Here is a 17,008-nt window from a genome sequence, read left to right as displayed (position 1 = left end):
ACCCCCAATCCCCTGAACACCCTGCCTCCTTTCTGGTCATACCTGTGTCTGACTCTCCCAATCCTACGTCCACCCCAACATGGGAAATTGAGGACATCAGCTTCCTGGAAGTTGATTGAGGTTGGGCTGTTTCATAACCATGCAGTGGGTGTTTTGAAATGTTGTGTTCTCACTGTGATACTGAATGACAGTGGTGGTTTTAGAGACTTCTGAAACGTCACCTGCTAGAAAGATTCCCAGACAACACTGCCCTGTGTTAAAAAGTAGTCTCTGTGGCTAGTCATGTGAGAACCAGAAAGACCTCAAGATGTTCCCAGCAGGGGCGCCTGGGTGGCTCAGTCAGTTAAGCGTCTGCCTTCAGCTCAGGTCATCATCCCAGGGTCCTGGGATCGAGCCTAAGCCCCACGTTGGCCCATGCTCAGTAGGGAGTCCGTTTGTCCTTCTGCTGCTCCTCCCGCTCGTGTGCACACATGCTCTCTCTCAAATAAATGAATAAAATCCTAAAAAAAATAAAAAAACAAAAACAAGATGCTCCCAGCAGTTCCTGTTTGGGACATGCCACTCATAGGGCTACATAGTCATCTTTGTGGATTGCACCTGGGGCCCCGTTACCTTCACCAGAGTTCTTCCATTCAGCCAGTAATTGGCTACTAAACCTCAACCCTAGGTGTTAGATACCTTCACTCTAGTCCTTAACAATTGAGTATTCAGGGACTGTTAGGGACTCTGCACAATAGCACTTGTGTCCACCTGCTTCTGTTTATATCGCCTCCCTATTGTGTCAGGAGAAGGAATACAGTCAATAGGCAAAGCCATCCTCGGGATGAACTAATTGTAAACAAAGATCTCTATCCTCTGGACTGGCATCCCCACACTTTTAATATCGGGCAGTTCTCTGAAATAGGTGTCAGAAGACCCTGGGCCCTAGAGTCAAGGGTGCCCATCCTGGACTTTAGGTCTCCCAGGCCAGCTCTCTCGTGAGTACTGATGCTGAGCAAGCTGAACCCAGGCCTCAACACTGCCCAACAGCCCAGCCTGACATCTAGTCCAGAGGACTTGTTTAGGCAGATCAGTGCAAGGATGCAAAGATAAGAGATTTCAACAGCATTTCAGGAAATCTTTCTGGACTGATTAGTGTAAGTGTCTGAAATGGAAAACATCAGAAATACAAACGGAAGAGAAAACATCCAGAAGGTATCCATTCAGTGATACAATGGAAAGATACCAGGTTATTTAACCTCTGTTTCCTCTTCCCAGGGGATAAAATAAGATGCAAAAACTTGAAAAAACCTGCACAGTGTATTTATGCACTTGACATCCAAAAATGTACAATTTATCTTCTTATAGAAGGATGTTTTCATATTTTGATCTTGTGGCAAACCCATGGTTGTTTCAATAGGAAAATAACTAGTATCAGTATACTTGGGTTTTCTTTTGGGTATTTTTTTGTTTTTAAGAAAATTCACACAATTTGCCTAATGAACAAATAAGTTCTGTACTTCTGGTTCCCAGAGTTTAAAAGCCTCCAGCTCCTCCGCACTGGAATGCTACCTGTAAACGTTAGAGTAAAGCTGTCTTCCTTACGAGCTGAGGAGAGAAATAAGAGTGACTTCTATTTTCCTAAAGGAAGAGTGCTTTTCCACAGGGAGCTCCAGAATCCCAGTTGCATTCCCTGGTGGATGCTGTTAATGGTGATGATGCCGATATCACTAGGCAATAGATTGCACTGAAGCAAGGAGTTCATTAATTGCTTCAAAACATGCATCCTGGCAAGGCCAGGCAGCTGCAGAGGAAATCCTCCTGGATCCAGAGTCTGGCTATCCGCATGAAACAGATGTGTACTCAGAGAAGAACCCACTCTGTGTTCCATCTAGCCACTTGATCTGTTCAATTGCTTAGAGCCAGCGTTCTCAAAAGTATCTGAACCAGCAGCATCTGGGAACTTTTAAAAAATGCATTTTCTCAGCTGTACCCCAGACCTTTTGAGTGAGAAAAATAGTGTGTCTTTACAAGCCCTCCAGGTGATTCTCATGCATAATCAAGTTTGAGAACTACCAGATTCAAGAAATTTGTGACAGAGAGAGGGCCACTTTGTACGTGTGCCCGCCTCTGCAGTTCTCCACATGGCATACTCGTGTTCCAGCAACCTCCTGGCATCCTGAGTTTCTTTACCGGCCATGGGGGACCAGGGTATTCATCAGCTTCTGGAATAATGCAGCCCCCCCACCCCCATTCTTAGGAAGTTTTTCCTCAGCGGTGATTCCCATGCACCCTGAAGTGTGAGAAGCCCTGACCAGGCAGCAGTTGAGCAGTGCAGAGAGGAAGATGCCAGAAGGGGGATCTTCCAGGATTAGAAGTGAACTGAGTACTGAGAAGGTTAGCATTATAAAACAAGCACATCCAGGGGCACCTGGGTGGCTCAGTGGTTTAAGTGTCTGCCTTCGGTTCAGGTCGTGATCTCAGGGTCCTGGGATCGAGCCCCACATTGGGCTCCCTGCTCAGCAAGGAGTCTGCTTCTCCCTCTCCCTCTGCCCCTCCTCCCCATTCGTGTGCTCTCTCTCTCTCTCTCTCAAATAAATAAAATCTTAAAAAAACAAGCACATCCAATAATAAAAGGTTATTTCTATTCCCTTGGTGAACAAGTAAAAGTAAGAAACAAGTGGAACTGGGGTGGAGGGGAAGATCAATCCAGGGAAAAGATGGAAGACAGAAAATTTGGGGGAAACCGTTTTCTTTCTCCCAGGCCCACAACCGAATCCTGGCCCGGCCAGATTATTGCTGCTCCCCAGCTCACATCTGCCTTTATTCCTGCAGGCTGCTGTGCCAGTCACATCAGTCGGGTCCTCTGTTTTTCTAGACCAAACTTCTTTAAACGTCTTCCTCCTTTGGGGAATTTAAGGAACACCTCCCTTTTCATCGGACAGGCCCTTTCCGGCTACGTGGGTTTCGTCATCTGTGCAGGAGTCAGAAGGAAGCAGCTGTTTGCAGCGTCCTGATAACCAGCTGGGTTGAGGTGTAGGATGTTATTTCCCAAAGCGTGTTCCTGAGAGGCCTGGTGGCCCCACAGCTACCCCCACAAAAAACACAGTGTGTCAAATAAATTTTAGAAATCCACAAGATACCCCCAGTCTTCCATTTACAAGTTTATGTGCAGGTTAGCATATGAAAGACAAGGTGGCCCCCGGAATGGTATCCATGTGTAAGGGACAGGCACCGCCCCATCCTGAAAAATGTGTGCAAAGGACTTGGGGACATACCACATTTGGAGAGGGCCAGTACCCACTCAAGCAGAACATTTTGCTTTTTCTTTCTTTTACCAAACAGCCCTCTCTGTTCTTATCAAGCTTGGGGAATGTCAGTTGAGCAGTGGCACGGTGGGAAGGGCTGAGCATCGGCGTTTGGGGGCTGAAAGTGCTCAGTGGTCTGTGTTCTGAGATCGTGGCTCACATGGTGCCCTCAGAAGCCATTGTGAGTCTTATCTGCCAGGGCACAGAGGCTGGCAGTAGGGAATTCAGCAACAGGCGAGGACAAAAACTCACTGCCTGTGACTGGACAATGGTGAATTTCTGAGCACATTTTTACTCTCCTCTTGGTCTTGAATAGGCTTTCTGTCTCACAGTGATGAGCCACTATTCCTCAGCTGCCCATTTGCTTTTTGCGAGCAATTATCCATTTTCCATGTTTTCCTTTTGTTTTAAGAGGGTAGTTCCCAGGGCCATTTTAGGAGTGGACATGGCTCCACATGCCAGAAGCCTAGCCAACAGTGTAGTTTTGAGTCCGCCTCTTCCTCTTCCTGGACACTTCCCTGTTCCTCACACTGGGGCACATTTGGGCTCCGGGAGGTTTGGAGGACATAATTGCCCTGCAGGTATAATTCCTTAGAGAACAAAAGAATTTTGAAACTACCCCCCCAACACACACACACACACACACACACACACACACACACACACACCGGCAACTGAAAGGAAAATAATTCCAATTGTTGAATTTAAAGAGAAAAACTGTTTCACTAGTCAGTTGAATTATAGTTAGTTGAAATGTTAGGCATTTGTTCCAAAAGGAAGACTAAGCAGTGGTATCAAGGAGAGTGGCTCTGATGAGAAGGTATTTGTTTTGTAAATATTTGTGGCTATGATTGGGCGTTGGTGTGTATGTTTTCTCCTTTTCTGAAGCACATCACACCCATTTCTGGAAAGAAATAGATCTGTAACTCATAAGTCCCACATCATATCTCCAACATGGCACGCACCATTATTTGCCTGGACACCTCACTTATCAGTGCGGAAGGGCAGAAAGATCCAGCACCAGAAGGTTGGACTTGAATCCTAGGTCTTCTAACAGGAGGGTAACCTTCCTTCATCCTCCAGTCCCTCATCCTCAAAGCAAGAACTGTCGGAGGATTAACCGTCATAGCTACCATTTATGACACATTTACATTACCACCACCTCTGCTGCTAAGCAATTTCCATAAATTTCCTCATTTTCCTCCCAACATCCAGGGAGATCTTCTACCTCTGGACTAGGAAGGGCTTTCCAAGCACAATGCCTTCAACGACACTTCAGAGAAAGCAAGCTATTGACTTAACTACATTAACACTTAGATTTAAACTCAAAAAAGGACTAACGTGCTTAATATAAAAATTTCAAAACTTTAGATCTTTATAGAAAAATAAGCAAAGCTAGAAGTAATTCAGAGAAATGCAAGTACAGTAACTAAAAAAAGTCTAAATATTATCACTGCTAATCAAAGAAATAACATAAAAGAATACCACTTTTTGCCTATCAAATTAAAAATAACAGCATTTTTTTCCAGTGAAAATAATTCAGCATTAGCCAGGATGTAGTGAAAGCCACACCCTTTTATGTTGCTGGTGGGCATGTAAATTGGAACAGCTTTTCTCTAGAGCAATGTGACAAAATGTGTCAAGAGCTTCCACAAATGTTCACACTCAGTTGATCTGGTAATTCCACATCCAGGAACTTATCCTGAGGAAATAATCAGACACGTGGGCAGGGATTTATGTAAAAAATGCTAACTTCTGTGTTATTTTTCATTGGATACAGCCCAAATGACTAACAATAGAAGGTAACTCCATAGGACAGAATGATATACAACCATTAAAAATTGCGTTTTAAAGAATATTAAATGATATGAGGGAATTTTCAGAATGAATAAACAATATGATCCCAGTTTTATAAAAAGGAACAAATACATAAAAAGCTAAAAAGAGCTATCCCCAAAAACCCAAATGTTAGCAGTGATCTGTGTCTAAGGGGTGGGATTATGGGTGATATATTATTTACACTTCTCTTGATTTGTTCAGTGGGATCCAGAGAGAGAGAGAGAAGGGAAGTGTGAGAGTGTGTATTATAAGACAGTCCTCTTCAACTGGTCATGAAATATCCAAGTATGGAGAATTGTAATTAATGTCAATAGAAATATTTTTAAGACCTTCTCCAGTATCGATAGCTCTAGTGGACCAAGTAAATCCGGAAAGATAGACATGGAATCAAGGGTGTGTTCACACATTCACCACTGGGATAGGTATTTTCTTCAAATAAAACCTCTGCCCGGCTAATGTTGAGCACCAGCATATTGTTGAACATTAGTCATTAACATTCATGTTACCTGCTGATTTTCTTTTTGGATATTCAATTTCACTCAAGTTTTCTGACTGTAAAGATTATTGGGTGAAAATTTCTTTTGTATTTTATATGAATTAAGAGATAGTTTCACTAACTACACTAAATCTGCACGGCAGATATTAGGATTTTGAAATGAACTTACAGAGATGTCAAATGATATCAAATGGTTGTGTTTTGGCAGAACCATCACAAGTACCAGCCTGCATATTTGGGAGGGTGGGTGGCTTTAATTAAATAAATTTAATAAAACTAAAAGCCTTCTTGCTCTCCTTTACAACCTTATGGTTACTTTGTTGTGCTAGGCCAGCGACAATGTATCAGCATCGCATCTGTCACTATAGTCTTATAGTCACTATAGACCCACAGTCTTCTGTGGGGCCCTACTGTACACACACACCCATACACTATAGCTCTTGAGCATGACACAGCTCCAGTCGGGACATGCCAAAATGGAGGGCTATCCAAATCAATAGATACAGATATAATCCATAAGTGTGAGAGTCGAAAGAATGCTATGGTTTCCAAGAATTAAAAAATGTTAGGGAAAAGGAGAACAGAGATGAGCTGTCCTTGAACTAGAAGTTCGCAAACCTATTAAAACTAAAAATCTGCTGCTGGAGCCTGGGATGTGTATTTTACACTTGATCTTAGCCAAAGTCCAAGAAGCTATGGGAATGTGTGTTTTAAAAGGCTGCGGGAAATTGGGAAATTCTGACACGAACTGTGGAAGCTGGCAACTGAGAACCACTGTCTCAGCAGCACTGTGCTGTCATGTATTTTATTCTACTCTGTTGATTATGGGGCCCCCCAGCCCCTGGCTGTGGAGCTCATGAAATGTAGCTAGTGTGACCTAGGAATTGAACTTTTAATTAACTAATTTTTCATCTAAGTGTAAATAGCCACATGTGGTTGATAACCACCATGTTAGAGCAGCCTTAACCTATAGTACACCGCCTTCACTTGGGGGTGAAAAGAGACCCTTCCAACAGGTTGTGCGTCTCGTCACTGCCACAGTGATGCTTGGATGATAGCTCAGAGCTTTCATGTGTAACTTCTGGGTTCTGTGGCAGCAGCTGTGGCTCCAGAACCTCCTACGGGAAGAATCAAGGGCCATCTTGCCTTCCATAGCCACGCTCAATCATGTGAGCTGCTTTGGGTAATAAAATTTGCTCATCGTCTTCAGCCCCCGCTCAGAACATCGAAGATGCTTCTCCCATCCTTCATCATCCCACAGAACAGATAACCAAACTCTCGTTCTCACCCCAGGATTTCTCACTCATTATATTTTTTTCGTAGTTGTTTTATTTTTAACTAAGGAAACCATTTCTAATCTTCTCCCATGTTGTTTAAAGGGTATAAAAGTTCAGCATGGTGAGTTTTTATGGGACTTTTATGGGAAGCCAAGTGTTGTAAACATATCCAAATTATCACAGTAGTATAGTTTCCCACATCCTTTTGCTACGCACACTGACCCTGATTTCCCTTCAAAATATGAAACAGGTGGGCCCAATTAGAATTCTCCAGCTATTCCAGTCCATATGTTAGGGTTCTGAACCCGATGAGATCAGGAGACCTCTTGAACCAAGACTGTAAGCTAGGTGCAGGCAGGGGCTGCGATCATCCAGCCTGGGCTGGGTCCCACATTGTAATGTGGCACCTGCCATCTCCTAGAGGCTTGGTGCGTATTGGCTGAATGAATTAATATTCTTGCAATAGAGAAAGTGGGCCAAAGAGACGATATACAGAAGAGAGAAGACAAGATCCTGGGAAAGGCCACATTTGGGATAAAGGTGATTTGATTTGGGACAAAGTGCTTATCCTCCACAACTTTACTCTTACGTGCTGTCGAATCTAGCAGGTAAGAAGAAGAAAGATTACAGCACCCAAAAATCTAATTCTCTTCCGGTGACCAACATTTAGTACCACCATGGTGATTTCCTAGACCCGTGATCGTGAAAGGCTCTGAAGAACTGAAATTGCTTGAGGAGGTGAAACCAGGAATGATTGGGTGAATTTGAGCTCTTCATAATTCACATGCTTTTGTGCTGTGGTCTATTGGTGTTTCCTCTGAGGTTGCAGTTCTAAGAAACTTAGCAGTTAGACAGGCTATGGCTGTGATGTATCTGCCCGCTTATCAGCATTTTTTATTTTCCTGAAATTTTAGGCACAGAAAAATGAGAGAGAATCTATCCGACAGAAGTTGGCACTTGGAAGTTTCTTTGATGATGGCCCAGGAATTTATACCAGCTGTAGCAAAAGTGGGAAGCCAAGCCTTTCCTCTCGGTGAGTGTTCTTTTGAGTTGATTTTCTGATATGTCCCTAATGGATTTTGTCATCTGACTATACGTTTAATAAAAGATATCTTTTAAACCCTTGAGTATTTTTCCCCATAATACTACCACTTTATTTGGATTCTAGACAGCCCCCTCCCCACCTGTTGGGTTTGTTTTTTGCTTTTTAGTTTTCGCCTAGCCACTTGAGGTCATATTTCTATATTTCATTTTTTTTTCCTAAGCACAATTCTGATTTTGCACTTTGATGGGGAAACCAAGCCACACTCTTAATCGAGCCAACTGATGCTTAGAGAAGTGTGGCAGACCACCAGAATTCCCATTAAGCAGTCCCAAAGCATCCAGCATCCCCCCCCCAGCCCCCGATGCATTTGATTGCAATGAATACTGGTAACTGAAAAATACAATTCCCACTTTGATCATTCGATGTTTATTACAGTACACTTAACCTGTCCTCCAGGCATTTTTCCTTAATCTTAATTTATTTCAGGATATCATTGCTCATTTATTATAATTTATTTCAGGATACCATTGGTCATTTGCATAGCTTTTAATTCCAGTTAAAACATTAAAATTATAATTTTACCTAGAAAACAGGGCTGTAGACTAGAGCTTCCCAAACTTTAATATGCATATGAATCACTCCCTGTATAAATACAGGCTGTATTTACCATGTTAAGCCAGGTGTGGAAGACACATGACAGTGTTCATGCATTTATTCAACCAACAGATTTCCACTCTCTCCTTCCTATGATGCCCAGAATTAGACACTTTAACGTCTATTTAAATCTATTCTGTCTGGCTTTCAGTAAACCTTGTATTTCAGTCTCATCCTCAGAGACTCATCTGAATCAGCAAAAATCAGAAAGCACACACACGCTCTCATATGTGCACATGTAGGAGTCACCGCTGCAGGTTCATACGTGGAGACAGGAGTTGCAGAATCACGGCATCTCATCCTCGGCTGGGTGCTAGTTGGGTCTCCTAGAATTCCCTCACTTTTCTCACGTGTCATTCCCCTCCCTGTAGGATGTGGCAGGAGGAGCTCTGGCCTAGGGACCGGGAGACTGAGGATTAGTCCTAGTCAGTTTCTGATTTTGAGACTTTAACAATTTCATTGTACCATGCCTCAGTTTCTTTGTTTTTTGTAAAATGAGATTTGACCATATAGATCTCTACTGCTTTTCTCTAATATTCCAAAGCCCCAAAAAGTTTTCTTCTAGAAGCCCCATCTCTCTGCTCAGCAAAGTCACATTCATCTGGCCCAAATGGGAGGTTGTTTTTAAAATCAAAAGTTACACACACACATACACACATACGTGCATATAAGGCTCTGAAAATGGCATTAACAATAACTACAAGATGTATAATAACACAACACAAGAGTTACAGTCCCCTGTCCCATCTGTCTCTGTCTTGTGCCACTCTCCAGAAACAATAACTTTTAACTTTTAACACCAACTTTTAACGCCTTTTTAATAAAAGGTAATTTACCTATATATCTCTTATATGTCTCTAAGTAAAATGCCTATTTTCTTAGTCTTTATTTTAAATAACCATCTGCTGACCACCAACTATAGAAAATGACGATTCACATCTTCTGCAGCCTTCCCACAGACATGTCAATATAACTCCCCGTATTCTCCCTTTATAATTACTTCATAATCTGGGGTCAAACAACGGTTCATTGTTTACATTATTAAGATCATCGATTATTTACACTGAACCATGTAGTAAGCTGTGATTACTTGAGAAGCATCACTGTCTTGAAATGAGAACTGCCCCATTTTTTTCCCTTTGCCAGTCCATGGTTTTGACTGCTGTATTCTCTTCCGCTCTGTGAGTATATCACACTTCATTCAGCCACTCTTCTGACTATAGGCACTGAGTTGTTTCGGGGGTTTTGCTCTTGTAAACAGCACTGCTTATAAACACTCTTGAACATGTCTCCTGCTGCCCACGTGCAAGAGCTTCTCTTTGGTGCACACCTAGGAACAGAATTACTAGGAAAATACATGAATGTTCACATTCAGAAGATAACGCCAGAAGTGTTCTCCAGGGTGGTTGCAGCAAGTTACACTGTTACCAGCAAGGTTGCAGAGATCCTGTGGATCCATAAGTCTTTCTCACACTATATTGCTGATCCCTTTTACCTTTGTGTTAATTCAGTGGGTATTAAATAGTATTTCATTGTGTTTATTAGGCATCTTTGCTTCCCCTTCTGTGAAATGTCAATTTGGGTCTTACATCCAAATTTCTGTCGTATTCTTTATGCTTTTTAAAATTGTTTTATCAACATTCTTTTGTCATGATACTCATCCTTAATATGTTGTATGTATTGCAAATATCTCTTCCCAGGTTGTAGCCTGTCTTTTCACTTCCTCACTGTGTCTTTTATGACCAGAGTTCTTTTTATCAAATTTTCATAGTCCATGTTTTCTGTGTCTTGTACAAAAAGTCTTCTCCAGGGTCCAAAAGACATTAACCTAGATTTCCTACCAAGAGTTGAAAGTGATTTTTTAAAGTCTGTAATCAATCAGGAGTTGGTTTCTTGGTATGGTTATGGAGGAGATGTCTAATTTCATCTTTTTCCATTCACATGACCATTTTTTCCATCCTGTTTATTAGACAATCCCTCTTTTACTGATCTGACAGACCACTTTTGTATAAACTATACATTAATGAGAATACATTCTGTTTCGTTGGTTAGTGTTTCTATCCCTGCACCAATACCATATAGTCTGAATTACTGTAGCCTCAAAATAAGTCCTGATACCTGGACAGGCACGCAAGTCCCTCCCCTCTTTTTCTTCAGAAGTGTGCCACCTGTTCTTGCTTTTGTATTCTTCCATATCAACTTTAAATCATCTAATCAAGTGCTGCAAAATACTCTCTTGGGATTTTGACTAAAATTGTATTGAATCTATAGATCAACTCAGGGAAGAATGCCTTTTCACAATATTGTATCTCCCTACCCATCAACATGGCCTTTGTCTCCTTTATTTAGATCTTATTGAGTATCTCTTAATAAGGTTCGTAATTTCTCGTTTACAGATATTGTACGTCCTTTGTTGTATTTATTTCTAGGTACTTGGCATTCTGATATTATTTTAAGTTCTCTTTGATAATGCGTTCTTGTTGTTTTGCTGCTGGTGAGCAGAAATGCAGCTTAGTTTTTATACTAGCCTTAAATACATCCACTTCGTTATATTGTTCCTACTATTTGTCTGCCCTCCTATTACTTCTAATAAAGTTGTCTGTAGATTCTTTGGGATTTTTTAAATACTATTATCTGAAAAACAGCAGCTTTATTTATTGCTTTCCAATCCTCACGCCTCTGGTTTTTTTTTCTTTTCTTGCATGGGTAGGGCCCTAATAAGGATTAAAAATGGTAGTAGTTGGAATCTTTAGCTCATTTCTCATATTAAATGAATACTTCTAGTGTTTCCTCATTGAGGATGATGTTAATTTTAGGTTTTCTTTAACGTCTCTCTTTATGAGTTAATTATATTCCCTTATATTCATAATTTGTAAAGAATTTTTATCATGACTAGATATATAACTATTACATGCTTTTTCTGCATCTGTTGAGATCATTATAGGATTACCTCTGTTAATCTCTTACTGAATTACATGTACAGATTTTTAAAATATTGAACAATCCTTGCATACCTAGTATAAAGCAAAATTGGTTGAATTTTTTTCAGACACTATTGAATTTTATTTATATTTTGTTTAGGATTAGTACACTTATATTCATGAGTGACATGGGTCTGCTGTATTCTTTTCTTATGGTATTTTTTTCTTGTTTTTGTATCAGGGCAATGCTGGCTTAAAAATTAGTTGGCTACGAATAATACATTATATGTTAAAAAGAAAAAAAAAAGAAGATAGTAGGAAGGGAAAAATGAAGAGGGGGAAGTCGGAGGGGGAGACGAACCATGAGGAGAGACTATGGACTCTGAGAAACAAACTGAGGGTTCTAGAGGGGAGGGGGGTGGGGGGACGGGTTAGCCTGGTGATGGGTATTAAAGAGGGCACGTACTGCATGGGGCACTGGGTGTTATACGCAAACAATCTTGGAACACTGCATCAAAAACTAATGATGTAATGTATGGTGATTAACATCACATAATAAAATAAAATTTTAAAAAATTGGTTGGTTACATTATTACATAATGTCTAAGAAAAGTCTGCATAATATTAGAATATGCTATTTCTCACCTGTATAACTCTCATGCCTGGTATTTACTTTGTGTGTTTGCTTTAACTGTTTCCAGTTTTTAGATGGTGTTAAGATTGTACATGCTTCTTATTTCTTCTTAAGTCAGTTCTGGTGGGTTGTATTTTTCTTTTTTTTTTTTTTTAAAGATTTTATTTATTTATTTGACAGAGAGAGACACAGCTAGAGAGGGAACACAAGCAGGGGGAGTGGGAGAGGGAGAAGCAGGCTTCCCGCGGAGCAGGGAGCCCGATGTGGGACTCGATCCCAGGACCCCGGGATCACAACCGGAGCCGAAGGCAGACGCTTAACGACTGAGCCACCCAGGCACCCCGGGTTGTATTTTTCTAAAAATTTGTCCCACTTCGTTTAAGTTTTCAAAAATTTTTGAAATGATGCTTTCTCATTTTACAGTAGGTATTGATTATAGGTAAATTGTTTAAAATGTTTTCTTCTGATTTCTACATTGTCCATGATGTTTTCTGAGTTTATTTTTGTTTGTTTTGATTTCTGCCCATCAACAATTAAGTGTAAAATGCTAAATACTGTAAGTGAACTCTGTGGTTGGGGCTTGGTTGACATACATTGTTTCCTCCGAGAGACCTTCCCTGACCTCACAGTTAAGAAGTAAACACCCACCATGCCTATCACTTTCTCTCCTCTTACCTGGCTTATCTTCTTACCCTAATTTGCTTTCCTCTGTGGTCCTTACCACTACCTAATACTGTATTACATATATATTTTTTCTTTTTTTGATTCATTCTTTGTCTTTGTCTAGCACTAAAATATGGGCTACAAGAGAGCAGGTCTATCTTGTTCTCCACCATAACTATTGACTAACTAGTGCCTAATACAGGGATGCCTGGGTGGCTCAGTTGGTTAAGCGACTGACTCTTGATTTTGGCCCAGGTCCTGATCTCAGGGTCCTGGGCTCTAGCCCTGTGTCGGGCTCCATGCTTGGTGGGGAGTCTGCTTGAGGATTCTCTCTCCCTCCCTCTCCCCTCTCCCCCTGCTCCAGTGCTCGCTCGCTCTCTCTCAAATAAATAAATCTTTTAAAAAAATAAAAATAATTACTGCCTAATACATAGTCACTAAAGATTTGTTGAATTTTGTTGAATTAAGGAATTGTGAACTTCCCCTTAGAATGGTCAAATAAAAATGCAACTATTTCATTAGGGTGCCTCCAAATAAAAGTATGTAAAGGTCTTTTCTTTTGGACTCTTAAGTTGCCACCAAGAACTCTCCAACCTCATCCTGAGGGGTTTTAAGCCTGGCTGCCAGTATTATAAGGCTCTACCGGGAAATGGTTGAAGGTTCATCATGTAGAATGTTATTTAATTCCTTTGATGTCAGTAAAGGCCCTCCATTTGATACTTCAGCTGTGCTGAGTGTGCCCCTTTTCAGAACTCCCCTGGTTCAACCTCTCAAGATAGTTTCCTCGTTCTCCCAGGCCACAGTGGACAGGGCAAACTGAGGGTCTGGGTAGTCCTTTCAGTCGCTCAGTCAGTCTTTCTTTGTGTGCAGTCCCAGCCTACTCCCCGGCCTGCAGGTGTACCTGAGCATGTCTGGGACTCTACAGTGCTCATGTATGTATTTCCTCCCCCAGCCATCCCTGCAAGCACCCAGCAAATTGAAATGTTAAGTCAAATACCTCTCACCCATCTGCATTTTATCTTCCAACATTTTTTCACACTCTCTTGTGTGCTATCGTCTCCTTTTCCACTTTCTTTGTCCCTAGAGGTTTATGCCTTCTTTCTTCCTTTAATATTATTTTACCAGGATTTCAGAAGAGAGACTAGACAAATACCTGTGTTCAGAATGCCATGTTGAACTAGAAGTCTCATGAAGGTTTGGGCCAGATGGCTTCCTGGAGGATGGTTTTCATTATTTCTAATAGCAGAAGTATTTTCTCAAATAAAATCCTGTGCAGAAACCCTGTGTGTAAAACCAAGCTGTCCTCCTGTGGTTTGGGAAGACAGAAGAAGGGGGTCTTTGATACCCCTGCCCTGAAAATGCCTCCCTGTCATTTCCCCTCAGTGCCCCTCCCCAGGCCTCCACCAGAGGGCCTCTCTCCAGCACTCCCTACACACCCCCAAAGCCCACCTGAAACTCTTCAGGCAGAGCCAAATTTGAAAATCACTGAGTCATCTACCCCCGGTGTAGACACAGCTATCGAAACACATATGGATCTCACAGTAGCTTATAACAAGCTCCGCTTGTTGACTTGCCATAGGGAAGATTATTTATATCCTGTTTTTTCAGATGTTTTCATCTCCACATTCTGGGATGAGATCATCCTCGGTGAGAACACGGTGACTTTTTGGATACCCTTTAGGATGATGGCTAATGATGAGACTTAATGTCTCTAAGAAATACCACTTTATCCCTGTAAATGGAAAGTGTGCAAAGACTGATTGTCATTTCCCCTTGTCAGTAATAATGTAAGAGAAAAGCCTCAGGAAATGTTCAGTTGCGATTGTGTAACCCACATTTGCCATCCCTATTAGAATTAATTTTTTTCTAATGTATTGCAATCCCTGAAATTCTTCATTGAGCCAGAAATACCTCACCTCTTACTTACAAAAGCACTTGAGGGATGTTAGAACTTGGAAGTCCATTAATATGGTGCTCCAGAATGCACGAGAGTACATGTGCTGAATTATTAAATCATCAGAACCAGGTAAATCTTTTTTGACTGTATGACTCCAAAGAGCTCAGTGCTGAATTTTAAATGAGGCCGAGGACTTAAAATTAATTGGCCAAGCAATGGATTCTGAGGTGCTGAGCTTACTTTTAAGACGAGATGTCCCCAAGTAAGTGGGACCTTTGGCAAAATCATGGAGTTCTATTTATGTATTTTAAGGAAGGTGCATTCACCTGTAAAAATTATCTTCATACACACTGTGTGAGAAATTGTGAAGTAACATAAGGGTCTTCTGGGAAGACATGTATGAGCTGTTCCTGTGAGTGTAAGTGCCTCTGAGTTGCCCTTTGGGTTTTAGCCCCACTGAATTTTTCTAATTGGTGCTGTCTCCCAAAGCACTTTTTAAAAGAGTGACAAGCTGTTAAATGTAAGCAAGGCTTATAATAATCCCATAAAGACATTTCATGCCTAATACTGCAGCAAAAGAAATTTTGATATTGCTTCATAACTCAACTAATTAAATTTGACTTACACTGAAATACAGCAAATATAGGAGGTGCCATTTGTTCTTCAGAACATGCTAATCCACACATAATCAGCCTTTTCGAACTGAGACTATATGACCTTTGTTATTTTTCCCTGTTTAGAAATGTTTCGGCGAAAGCTTTAAGAAAGCTTACAAAGAAAGGAGAAGAGTGAATCACCTACTGTACTTTTAAATAGGTTTCTAAGAAATATCCAGTGTAGTCATGTTCTTGAAAAAAAAATACTCCTTTTCTCTTAATACTAGTATCATACTTTCCTATAAACTATTTTTTTCATTGACCAAATTAATCTTGAATTGCCGTAATATTTGGGATTCTGAGTTGGTACAGCTCAGTGTTATTAAAGGCCTGGAGCCAGCTTGGCTGCTGTGGGAGCACAGACAGAGCGGTCACTGTAATAGACAGCAGGGAGACCTTTCATTTTTCAGACATTACAACCTGATCTGATGTTGTGGAGAAAACGTCTGTGGCCTCCTCCATTCTCCTCACCTCAGACTAACCATAAAATAAACCTGACTCTTCCCTCTGTTCTTACCTTACCCCGAGATAGATTTTTATTTACATACATATTCATATAAATATAAATACAGTCCTTTTCATAAAGTATACAGCGGGAAGGTGGAACCTAGAAGAGGCTAAACTCTTCTCTCTAAACACTGTAAATATTATGAGAAACAGAAATTCCCCCAGAGAGCTTTTGAGCAGCTGGTTTGAATAATGATTACTGTTTACGCATCTCAACCGTTCCAACATCCCCGAATCGGAACCCATTTCTTTGTTATTCTTATAGGTTTCTTGGTGAATGGCTGAGATAAGACCAATCATAGATACCTACCCCCTTCTCTTGGGTTTGGGCTGGGGATGGAGGCTGGGGAGGCATCCAGCCCAGGGAGTTGTATCAACTGGACAGATAACAGTGATGGAGAGAACCTGTAAAGAAACTGGGTTCACAGGAGCTTTGACTATGAGCAATTGGGAATCTGCATATACATAGCCACAGAATCCCAAGTTGAACCAGCATCATTTTGCCAGGAAAGTAAATCATCCTTTTGTCTCTAACAGTAATAATTTTTGCATTATTTCCTGGAGAAAGAAGCAGCGTAGTCCTGTACACCCAGCATGGGTGAGGAAAGAGGTAATCCCATTTCAACGCAATGAAATTTGCTTTCCGTGGCATCTCTCTTGAAGTAATAGGTACATACTGTAGCAACCTATTTATAACGTGCAACATATCTTTTAAACTTCATATTAATCTCATACACGTGTACCAATAATTTGCTTAGAAACCCTTCGTGTAAGTAATTCCAAGATACATGTCATTGTAAATGCTAGTTTACAAATTATTTTTTTATGCTGTTTGAAAAACAATTAGGTAATCCATAGGAAACCTGTCATTTTTTTATGTCCTCCTCCAAGGATTACCTCTACTGTTCTAAAATAGCACAAAATTTTAAAAGTAAAGCAAGATTTGAAGTGGATCTTTTGGGGAGTCATAAGATTAAAATGGCGAAACAAATTTAATTATATAAGCAATTCTTCTCCCTCACAAACCTGAAAGAAAAGCAAAATGGTATTTGAGAAATTTTCTTTGTCTAATAAATAGCCTCACTTTACAATAATGCCAATGACCCCAGTTTAATGAGGTGCAATTAATTTT

At 40.8% G+C, this 17,008-nt stretch overlaps 1 protein-coding gene across 9 annotated transcripts in view; it reads left to right on the top strand.

Annotated features, from left to right (window-relative positions):
• SCHIP1 (schwannomin interacting protein 1) overlaps window positions 1–17,008 on the top strand; it is a 117,977-nt gene that overhangs the window by 82,227 nt on the left and 18,742 nt on the right. For 6 of the 9 annotated variants that reach the window (XM_028103185.2, XM_088025645.1, XM_088025639.1 and 3 more), the window contains exon 2: window positions 7,814–7,932. The exons of 1 other annotated variant lie outside the window; for it this stretch is intronic. In XM_028103185.2, the coding sequence (XP_027958986.2) occupies window positions 7,814–7,932 (119 nt within the window). Of the gene's footprint in view, window positions 1–7,813; window positions 7,937–17,008 lie in introns of those variants that run through there. 2 more of the 9 variants (XM_088025642.1, XM_088025653.1) reach the window with 2 other exon arrangements.

This window comes from Eumetopias jubatus, unplaced genomic scaffold (genome assembly GCF_037043125.1).
Source record: "Eumetopias jubatus isolate StellerSeaLion01/CBP00866 unplaced genomic scaffold, mEumJub1_p1.0 scaffold_1, whole genome shotgun sequence".
NCBI classification, from domain to species: domain Eukaryota; kingdom Metazoa; phylum Chordata; class Mammalia; order Carnivora; family Otariidae; genus Eumetopias; species Eumetopias jubatus.
The sequence above is the reverse complement of the archived record's forward strand: the minus strand, read 5'-3'. Positions and strand labels throughout refer to the sequence as shown.